An 11,227-nucleotide genomic window follows, 5' to 3' on the forward strand; every position below is an offset into this window, starting at 1 on the left:
GAAACAGTGGTTACAAGGAGCATGGGACAATTTATATAAACTTAACTGTACTAAAACTTCCTGAGGCGGCTACTGAAGTTCAAGTTTCCATTATATTATGCTTTGTAACTTACATATACTACATGCTACACGCCTTCTTTTAACCCATAATTGAGTTAAACATACAAACACATTTGAAAAAATAATACAGAGGAAAACAATCCAATTTTTTTACCCTTTAAAATGGGAAAGACTGGGGAGTTCCTGTTGTGGCTCATCGGTAGCGAACCTGACTAATATCCATGAGGACGAGGGTTTGATCCCTGGCCCCACTCAGTGGTTTAAGGATAGGGCGATACCATGAGCTGTGGTTAGGTGGCAGACATGGCTCAGATCTGGCATTGCTGTGGCTGTGACTGGACACCTAACCCGGGAATTTCCATATGCTGAGAGTGCAGCCCTAAAAAGTAAGTAAGTAAATAAATACAAATAAAATGGGAAAAACTGGAGTTCCTGCTGTGGTGCAATGCGATCGGTGGCATCTTGGAAGCACTGGGACACAGGTTCCATCCCTAGCCTGGCACAGTGGGTTAAGGATCTGGTGTTGCTGCAGCTGCAGCTCAGGTCACAACTGGAGCTCAGATCTGGCCCCTGGCCCGGGAACTCCATAGGCCATGAGTCTAAGGAAAGAAAGGATTTCCCGTCGTGGCTCAGTGGTTAACGAATCCAACTAGGAACCATGAGGTTGTGGGTTCGATCCCTGGCCTTGCTCAGTGGGATAAGGATCCGGCGTTGCCGTGAGCTGTGCTGTAGGTCACAGACGCGGCTCGGATCCCGCGTTGCTGTAGCTGTGGTGTAGGCCGGCGGCTACAGCTCCGATTCAACCCCTAGCCTGGGAACCTCCATATGCCGCGGGAGCGGCCCTAGAAAAGGCAAAAAGACATTAAAAATGGGGGGGGGGAGACTGGGCTAGATGCAGGTCCATCCCCCATGCTGGCTGGGGTCCCAGTTGAGCCTTGACCCCAACTCCTTCCCAACACTCATAAGGTGTCTGTCCAGCTGCACTATCAGAAAAGACCCATGGACTCCAGGCAAGTGTTAAGGCAGGGGCGCAATCGAAGATGGCCAGTGACCGAGACGTCTGGCACCACCTCAGTTTCTCACCTGAAGATGGGAGGCCAGCAGACCCTCCCTGATCTGGGAAGCTGACAAAGACCAAGCAGAATACCTGTGACGGCCTGACAGGCTGTCAGCTGTTACTTTTCCCTTTACCCTTCCAGGTCTCCCTTGATGTTCAGAGATAACCTCAGTAGAAGAATGCCAGGCAAAAGGGCTATCCCCAATGGACGACCTAAGGTTCGGTCCAGCTCCAAAATTCTGGGCTGTCACAGAGATGCAGAGTTTGGGATGAAAACGTCCCCGTCTAAATGCGGCTGATGATACGACCTACCTCCTGGGCGTGGAGAAGCGCTGAGAACCTAAAGGGCCAGGAGAGCGCTTTCACCTCTACCTCTACACCACGCTTCGAGAGAGCAGGTGTACAGGAAAAAAAAATTTTTTTTTTTTCCAGAAAAGCCGCAGAGCTGCTGGGCCAACGCCACGGCAGAACAGAAGCTATTATCCGCCTCAGCGGCCCCTGGGACCGACGGCCGGAGCCCGGGGAGCTGATAGACGAAGCTCCACAACCCGCCCAGCACGAGCGCTCGGCCTGACTCTTGACAGCAGCGAGACACCAGCTCGCGGCCCGAAGATCAGCCTGGGCCCGAGCGCCCCCCGGCGGCACAACAGGGCGACGGTTAGGACCCCCAGTGGCCGATAGCGCGATTCCGCAAGTGAGCATGCGCCTGCCGGTCTCCAACCAAGAGAGAAAGGCTTCTCAGCCAATAAGAGAGCCCCACAGCCATTCTCCCGCCCACCAGCGAAGATTGTGGGCGGGGATACATGTTTTAGCCAATGAGAAAAAAAAGGCGTCCCCAGGCCGCACTGAAGGGTAGAAAAGGGGTGGTGTTGCGCTGTGGTTTATTTAGCAAGATGGCGGCGAGCGGACTTCCCCGGGCGGCTGCGGCGGCCAGCACCTCGGTGAAGCCCATTTTCAGTCGGGACATGAACGAGGCCAAGCGGAGGGTGCGCGAGCTCTATCGCGCCTGGTATCGGGAGGTGCCGAACACTGGTGAGAGGCAGCGCCGCACGCGGGCACCCGGAGGCAGCCGCTCAAGGTCGCAGCCGCCCGGGCCTCCCGTTTCCGCCGGGCCGGGCCGAGGTGGCCAACTTGGGCAGGGGTGACTCCGAGTGCTTCAGGGCAGCAGGGTCCCACGTGCCTAGTCGTGCTCAGCGTCGGACCCGCGCTTCTAGCGCTCTCGCTCTTTGCCCCCCTGTATTTCTTCCCGAACCCCTGCGAGGGAGAGCAGCGGCTGTCACTGACATACTCATTTTATAGGTGAGGCAACCGAGGCACCTAGAGGCCAGGCCAGGTCAACCCCCAGGTGAACTCTGGAAAACCTGAATGTATTTACGGACGCCCGTTAGGTTATATAAACCAAAGGGCTGTAGAATTTGAGCCATCATCGTCTTCCCACATTTCCTACGGAGAAGGGAAGTGACTTTCCCAAGGTCATCCAGTAAGACGTGGTGCCTTTTGCCGTCCCTCCAGGTGGGAGAGGGCCACCCTCCGCAGTCTCCCAAGTCTTTTTACCTGGCTCTACAGGCTAGTTTTCCTTAAGAACTCCTTCCCCTGCCCTCTGCTGCCTCAGAACCCCAGTAATCACGTGTCTGAGAACCAGTGTGTCCACCTGAAGGATTAAGGTATAAGCTCCCTGGGTTCAAAGACTGTCTTTTTCGGGGGGCGGGGGGGGGCATCCCCCTTAGCGCTGCCCAGTGTAACTAGTGAAGGAAAAGTTGGGGAAAACCTCATCTAAACTGTCAGGGGCAATGCAGATGGCAAGGACATTTTTGTCCCCAGCTTTCTCACTGGTGGAGGGGGTGTGTTCAGGGGCCTGGGATAGGAGGAGGCCGGCTAGGACAAAGCTATGGAATTTATCTCTTTAGAGACACGGGTTCTTAACCGGGGAGGGTGGGCATTCAGGGGTCCGTAAACTAACATCGTAAGCACATCTTTGCATCTGTGCCTGTGAACATTTTCTTGAGAAGATTCATACACCCAGTGAGCTGGTGTGTGGTTTAGGACATCATGTGGAACGGGAGTCGGTAGACACCAGCTTCCCTAGTAGGCGTGGAGGTGCCTTGTTATTTCTCCCAAGGTTGGGCAGGTATCTGATGTGACTATGCAGGAAAGGTAAGCAGTGATAGCGGGGGGGGAGATTCTTCATGCTCCCTTCCTTAAACGAGCAGAATATCGTAAATTATAAAACAATAAACAACCTGGATTCTTGGCCCCTGTTTGCCAGGAACCAGTGGTCTGACCTCAGGCAAGTCCCCACAGTGCTCTAGTGTTAGGATTCTCAAATCCAGGATCCATGTTAGTTTGTATGGATTTGTGTGTCTTTGTCCTATTGCCCCTGCGTTTGCTTTTCCAAACTTCCTAACGTGATGCTGACTGTGGTGTTTGGCACCTAACTCTGTGGCCGAAAACCTAGATTTTTAGTGTTTACCATTTTCAGTGATGTAAATACTCCCACCGCGGTGGATTTTTAAGCCCTCAAAGTGAAGTCAGTGCAGGCAGATTTGGGAAGAGACGTGTGTGCCTGGCTCCCCAGGCAGCCTGCTCCAGTACACCACTGGACTCCAAGCTCTTTCTTGTGTGGGTGACCCTCTGCCCTCCCTGTTAACACCCGTGAAGCTGGGATGGCGGAGTTTCTCCTGTTACATTTCTGCTATTGCTTTTATTCTTTGGTTGGATCAGCCAGGCTTGATCTTTTCCTCGGCAGAAGCTTTATTTTTCTATTGCTATCACTAAGTTATGAGTATAATCAAAGATTCAAACTTAATTGTTGATTAACTCGGTCCCTAAACAGCCCTTGTGCTTTTCAGAGCTGGCCGTGATAGTTCTGTAGACCAGAGTGGCGACGTCACAGGAATGGCCACACCGCAAGGTCTCCTCACCAAGGGAGCCCCCTGGCCTCCTCAACCTCCGTGCCCATTCTAGCCTGTTTATTCTGTTGTCTGGGCCTCGTGTGCCCCTCTCTTCTTCTTTTACCTACCACTCAAGGCCCTGTTCGTGTCCTTGTCACCAGCAAATCCACCGAAGGCCAGCCGCCAGAGGATGAGAATACAAATGGCCGAAACCTGATTTTCAGAGAACATCTATGGGCTTTATCTGAGCTTCCAGGTCACTGAGTCTGTGCCACTATTTTAGTACTTAGTCAGGGGTTGCTGAATATTGCGGGGTTTTTTTTTTGTTTTGTTTTGTTTTGGTTTTGCTTTTTAGGGCCGTACACGTGCATATGAAAGTTCTCAAGCTAGGGGTCGAATTGGAGCTACAGCTGCTGGCCTACACCACAGCTACAGCAACTTGGGATCCGAACTGCGTCTTCAACCTATACCACAGCTCAGAGCAACACCGGATCCCTTGACCCACTGAATGAAGCCAGGAATCGAACCCACATCCTCGTGATACTATTCGGATTCATTTCCACCGCACAATGGTGGGAATGCCTGAATACTGTGATTTTTACATTTGCATTCATTGCAATCGCATTTTACAATTGCATTCATTATTGCATTCATAAATTCTAATTGTTGTCCCTGCAATTAGAATTTAAGACCTAGAGAGCAGGAGCTACCCCTTAAACTTCTCTCTTTCCCCCAAGTCACTGCCTGCTAGATTGATGCCTTTCCTTACCTGCACACGCAGCAGTCTCCCTCAACTCTTAGGTCTGTGTGGTGCACAAGCCTACGCCTATCATTGTATGTTAATTTCAACCCTGTCATCTTGTGCCAGTTGTTCCATGCAGCAATAATGCCAGCATTTATTGAGAGCTTATTCCATCCGGGGCACTGTTCTGAGCATCTTGCCTTCTCTCATTGACTCATCACATCAGCTCTGGAGTTACATATGCTGCTCTCGTCCTCATTTCATTCACAGATAAATATACTTAGGCATGGAAAAGTTAACGTACACAGGATCATATAGCTGATAAGTGACAGAGCTGGGATTTGAACCCAGCTTGTTCATACTCTTGAACTGTGCTATCTTGCCTCTTCAAAAGCAGTGAGCTTGTCTCCCCAAACAGAATGCAAGCTCTGAGAGCAAGTGCCATATCACAATTCTTTACATCCTCAATCACCTAACTTAGGGTCAGGCTACTATTTGGTGAATGGAATGAATGGGCAACTTATGTGTTCAATGACTAGCCATTGACTCAATTTTCTTAAAACACATTTTAACCATCTCTACCCTGAATCATGTTTTCTTTCTAGTGCATTTATTCCAGCTAGACATCTCTGTGAAACAGGGACGAGATAAAGTCCGAGAAATGTTTATGAAGAATGCCCACGTCACAGACCCCAGGGTGGTTGATCTTCTGGTTATTAAGGTAACTGACTCTCCCTGACTGATTTAAAAGAGCAGCCGACTTGTACAGAGCTTCTCACTCTTCTCAGGTGAACATTTTTGTCTCCCAAGTTTAAAAGCAACTACTGAGTCAGTAACTGTTACTTAATGTTTCAAAGGAACAGCTGAACTTAGAGGTTCTCACCTGGTTAAATATTATATTTATATTTATATAAATTATAATATTGTTCAAGGAAAAATCCACTGGGGCTTGCATTTTAAGACTAAAAAACAGGAGTTCCCTTGTGGCACAGCAAGTTAAGGATGTGGCATTGTCACTGCAGCAGCTTGGGTCACTGCTGTGGGGCGGGTTCGATCCCTGGCCTGAGGACTTCCAGAGGCTGCAGGCACAGCCAAAATTAAATGAATACATAAATAAAACCAACAACAAACGGAAGAAAGTTTGAACTCTTCTTGAACCTCATCCCTGGAAGTTAACTGCTTCACCTGGTTGCCAGTTTACAGCCAGGTTAGGCAAGGTGGCTGAGTCCTGTGTAAATGGAGTGCCTTCCTGGGCCTGATTCTGTCTCTCAGTGTTGCCTCATTAGCGTGGAACCTCAGTAAATACCATGGAAAGAATGTTAAGTAGAAATGTTAAGCCAGTCAGGTTAGGCAGTCATGGGGCAGAGGCCTGGTAACCTGAAGTCTCCTTGGAACCAGTGAGCCGGAGAGTTAGAGGGTATCTGAGGAGTTCCCATCATGGCTCAGCGGTTAGTGAACCTGACTGGCATCCATGAGGATGCAGGTTTGATCCCTGGCCTTGCTCAGTGGGTTAAGGATCTGGCATTGCTATTAACTGTGGTGTAGGCTGCAGACACGGGATCAGGCCAGCGGCTACAGCTCCTATAGGATCCCTAGCCTGGGAACCTCCATATCCCATGGGTGTGGCCCTAAAAAGACAAAAGACCAAAAAAAATTAAAAATAAAATAAAGACTATCTGAAAGGCCTCAGAGATTATTTAGTCCAACTACCTCATTTTCCAGATGCAGAAACTGTGGTCTAGAGAGTATGTTACTTGCCCAAGGCCACTCAAGTCAGGGCCAGGGCAGAGAATCGCAACTTGGTCTTCAGTGTCGCAGCCCTTCCACTCCGCCACTCTGACTGGGACCTCTCCCCTCCTTGTGCAGGGAAAGATGGAGCTGGAGGAAACGATTAACGTGTGGAAGCAGCGGACACATATTATGCGGTTTTTCCATGAAACAGAAGCACCAAGGCCAACGGATTTCCTGTCCAAGTTCTACGTTGGCCACGACCCGTGAAGTCACTCAGTGGAAAGGTGCATGTTGATATTTAAATATTTTAGAGCACAAATAAACTCAGTATGTGATGGTCACTTCATGACAGAGTTCCACTGGTGAACCAATGGGAAGCTGTACTTCTGCAGTCTCTCTCTCTCTCTCTTTCTGTCTGAACAAGTTGGGTCTGCTATACACACCACCTGTTCTTCCCTTTTCCTGAAACGTGGTGTTTCCAATAAATTAGATTCTCTTTTCTCAGAGCCTTGCATGTCGGTAAACAGGGAGGATGAGGCCATCTGCTCAGAAATTATCATTCTGGGTACGATGCTGGATGGCTTTGTTAACTTAGCTGTATTTCTACGGCCACCAGGATTGGTTAGCTTGGTGTAATGCACAGATGATCCAAAATTAGCCAGCTCTTGCTATTGGAGAAGGATCGGAACAGTACTCGATGGCCTGTAAGTGGAGCTGACAAGCTGGACTCTTCCCCAGGGTTCTCAAGAAGGTGGCTGCTCCGAGGCCTAGCCCTCTACCTCTAACAAGCACCAGTCCTTAAAATGAAAGTAACTGCTTCAGTTCCCATTGTGGCTCAGCGGTAACAAACCCGACTAGTATACATGAGGACTTGGGTTCCTGGCCTCACTCAGTGGGTTAAAGGATCTGGCCTTGCCATGAGCTGTGTGGGTTGCACATGTGGCTTGGATCTGGCATGGCTGTGGCTGTGGTATAGGCCTGTGGCTATAACTCCAATTCAGCCCCTTGCCTGGGAACTTCCATATACCCGGAGTGCAGTCCTAAAAACACCAAAAGAAAGAGAGGGAAAAAAAGAATTGCCTACTCTTAGTTAGACATTCTGCTAGGGACACAGCTGTTCAGTGCACACACACAACAGAAACAGTCCCTTTGTAAACTGGGGTGTAGCTCTAGTGACAAGAGGATAAATCTTCACCCACGTTAAAGAACTGACGTCTGTGTGCTTTGGAGGGTAGTCTTCTCTGTTCCTCCCCTGGATGGTCTCACTGCTGGAGAAAGGGGCTCAGTATCTACAGGTACAGTCACCCCGAGGTTTCCCAGTTTCTTCAGCGTTAACAACCCTTGCATCATTCTTTCATGAGGAATCCAGGTTTTGAAAGAATTCTAAAAAATGATACTTCTCAAGGAATTTTAAACAATCAGATCTTACGATTGCATGTGATAACTGGTCAGTAGTACTCAACACACAAAAAAGCCTGAGGCTGTAGTTAGCCTGAGCAGCTTTGTTGTGAGAAAATGGAGTCTTTATTGGGCTTTTGGAAATAATGAAAATTGGTCCCATGGTGTTCCCTTGTGACACAGCAGGTTAAGGATCAGGTACACTGTCACTGCAGCAGCTCAGGGTGTTGCTGTGGCATGGGTTTGATCCCTGACCCAGAAACTTCTGCATGCTGCAGGCATGGCCAAAAAAGAAACAAAGAAAATTGTTCCCAGGTTCCCATAATTGCTTTGTGGATCCACAGGGGTGACTTGTATGTCAGCTGGTAAGAGAGACAGGACAGCAGGGACAAGAAACTGCTAGAACCTGCTTGTGTTGAGAAACTTCAGCCATCACTCAGTTATACAGAGCTGATGTTCACTATGTTTATTTATAATTTGATTATGCCCAGGGGACAGCGTATCTCTGGAAACCTCCCAGAGCCTGGCAATCTGGCCTGTGGTCACCGACCATGTCGGAGGCTTCACTGGGGTCAGGAGGTTGAGGGCTTGCCCTGGGCCCATCTGCTGATACGACAGGAAGGAGGAGAGGCCGTGAGCATCACTGCTTCTTAAGTTAGGGCTTTGTCCATTCTGCACTGTGTCCATGCCCTGTAAGAAAGGAGAGTAGCAGTGAATTGGGCCACAGAGCAGTCCTCTAGCCAGATAATGAAAGAGGATTCCCCAGAGTGGCTCTATCAAACCTGGCAGGAGAAAGGCACTTTTGAGTACCTTCGATTATTCATTCACACTTACTGAACATTCACCAGAGATCATGCACTGGGGGCCCAAAGGTACATCAAAAGAGAGGCACTGGTCAGTCAGGGAGAAGAGCAGTCACTTTCAAATAGAGGAATGAGCATGAGAAATGAGTGGAAATAAGACAGCAGTGGGAAATAGCCTTGCAGTTGGGAGGAATAATGAGCCACTGCTTGGGAGTGAATAAGAGTGGGTAATTCAAGACATAGTGAATACTGGTGACAGATATGTGGTTGGGAAGATGGAAGATAAGGCTGGAATAACAAGTGTGACCACGTCATGGCAAGCTTGAAATGCCAGACTAAGGAGCAGTTAGGAGTATCCTCATTTACAACAATAAGGCAGCCAATCAACACATATTAGAGCACCAGAAGTCAAAACAAGCTGAATGGGGAGTTCCGACTAGTATCCATGAGGACTCCGTTCGATCCCTGGCCTTGCTCAGTGGGTTAAGGATCCAGTGGTGCCATGAGCTGTGGTGTAGGTCGCAGACACGGCTCAGATCCTGTGTGGCTGTGGCTGTGGGGTAGTCCGGCAGCTATAGCTCCAACTGGACCCCGAGCCTGGGAACCTCCATGTGCTGCAGGTGTGGCCCTAAGAAGACAAAAAAAAGCTGGAACTGGTGCAGGGGAAGGGTTTGGGAGCAGTGTGTGAACCGGGCTCCAGCGCCTGTAGAGGCTGTACTGGCGCAGAGCTTGGCAACCAGAGCTCGCCGCACTTTTTTTTTCTCCTCTTCTTTTTTCGGCTGCACCTGTGGCATGTACTTGTGCTTCAGGTGTCCAGATGCTCCACCTACTTCCTGCTCCTTCCTGGTCCACGGAGGGAAGAAGCAAGTCTCACCTGTTAGTCATCGTCATCGTCATCCTCTGGAACAAAGATGTCATGTTCTTCAAGTAGAGCAGCAAAGTTCTTGCTGATGAGCGTCCCGACGTAGAGAAAGGGGATCACGATGGAGAACACGCGGAGGAGGCCGAAGGACATCTGCAGAGGGTCAGAGGGGTGGCTGTGAGCGGCAGAGCCCACTCTGGGAGGGCCACAGAAGGCCTGGCCCTCTCGGGGGCATTCCCTCCCGTGGACCTCAGACCCACTGTAAGCAACTTGATTTTAAAGTCCTTGGAAAAATTGAAAGGAAAATAATTAGAAGCGATAAAGTGACTTTATGGCCATCAAACTGAACACTGGAAAGAAAAGTGCAAGGTGCTCTACAGACAACTAAAAATCAGGGCACAACCTATTAATTGCCTGCAGATACCTATAAACCGCTGAGAAGGTAATAAGCACTGGAGGAGGGAAACAGTTCAGCTCTACCTGAAGACAAATACATGAAAACAGATGACAAAAGAGAGAACACGTACAGTGAAGGGGTATTCTCTACAGTTCTGTACGAAACCAGTTCTCTGGTGCAAGGGGTTTTTTTTTGCTTCCCACCCCCACCCCAGGTTGTGCTTCGGTGAAACAACCTCGAACTCACTTGTCTACCTGAGCTTGTGTCAGCCAAACTAGCTTCAAAAGAATTAGTTTTGTAACTCCCACACAGCCCCGAAGTCAAAAAGCAAACTTGTCTGGCATAAGGGACTGTTCCTCTTTTACTAAGAAAACTTCCAAGGGTGCCGAGGGCGTGGGATGACACTCGGCGGTGGGGAAAAGATGGGACACGGTTGTGGAATGGAGCAGCCGGAATCTGAACTCAGCTGCTAGCCTTGGGCACTGGCTTCACTACTTGGATCCCTGATCCCTCATTTGTAAAAACACTAATTGTAAAGATTCCCTGCACACCTGATCACATGAATTAAATTACTAGGTCACAAAAAGATAGAGTCTCTCCCACGTACCCTTTATTTACAAAGTCCTTCCACAATTCGTTATTTCATGCCATCAATTCTCTGAAATAGAGGTTACACGACCTGTGTCTATTGGATACACAAAGCCGAGTCTTGCGGCTCCCGAGAGCCTGGGCACCGCACTCCTCACGACGCAAAGTGCCGTCCTTCGCAGCTCTTACCCCCTATCTTCGGTCCCCCCGCACCCAGCTCAACGCCAGGATCTAACCCGACCCATCTCCTATTTGTCTAAGAAATTAGCAGCGCATTAGCGCAAAACTTTGTCCTTGATCCTTCTTCGGATCTAAGGCGGTCGTACGACTGGCCTTTGCTCCTATCAATCAGCGTCGACCCGCGCACACTCCCACATGATTGGCCTCGGCCCCTTCGCCCCGCCTCCAGCCCGACACTCACTTTCACCGGTTTAGGCAAAATGGCGCCGCTGCGAGTAACGATGACTGACCTCGACGGTACCAGATTCCGACCTGGGTGGCCCTGTCCGGCAGCGACATCACCCCCTTTCCTCAGGCTCAGCCCGCTCCGGAAAGCCCCAAGCCGGACAGGCGCCAACGCCAGCCAGCGAGCCGCTCGGGACGCCATCGCCCAGCTCCGCCCCTAGCCTGGGCCCCGGACCCACCGCCCCGCCCCCGTGACACCCTCGGGGAAGACGCCGCCGCGAGCCTCGCGAGGC

General features: G+C 50.0%; 2 protein-coding genes across 2 annotated transcripts; one reads left to right on the forward strand and one right to left on the reverse strand.

The window, feature by feature from the left end:
* The first annotated feature begins 1,986 nt into the window (after positions 1–1,986).
* NDUFA6 (NADH:ubiquinone oxidoreductase subunit A6) lies at positions 1,987–6,827 on the forward strand. The gene is made up of 3 exons (XM_047786104.1): positions 1,987–2,149; positions 5,356–5,471; positions 6,617–6,827. The coding sequence occupies exons 1-3, from the start codon at positions 2,011–2,013 to the stop codon at positions 6,746–6,748; spliced, it is 387 nt and encodes a 128-aa protein (XP_047642060.1). The 5' UTR covers positions 1,987–2,010; the 3' UTR covers positions 6,749–6,827.
* A 1,495-nt stretch (positions 6,828–8,322) lies between these two features.
* SMDT1 (single-pass membrane protein with aspartate rich tail 1) lies at positions 8,323–11,200 on the reverse strand. The gene is made up of 3 exons (XM_047786105.1): positions 10,951–11,200; positions 9,557–9,697; positions 8,323–8,569 (listed from the first exon to the last, which is right to left on the reverse strand). Exons 1-2 carry the CDS (start codon positions 11,134–11,136, stop codon positions 9,560–9,562), a joined length of 324 nt encoding a protein of 107 aa, XP_047642061.1. The 5' UTR covers positions 11,137–11,200; the 3' UTR covers positions 8,323–8,569; positions 9,557–9,559.
* Between the last annotated feature and the right edge of the window lie 27 nt (positions 11,201–11,227).

Source organism: Phacochoerus africanus, chromosome 7 (assembly GCF_016906955.1).
Source record: "Phacochoerus africanus isolate WHEZ1 chromosome 7, ROS_Pafr_v1, whole genome shotgun sequence".
NCBI classification, from domain to species: domain Eukaryota; kingdom Metazoa; phylum Chordata; class Mammalia; order Artiodactyla; family Suidae; genus Phacochoerus; species Phacochoerus africanus.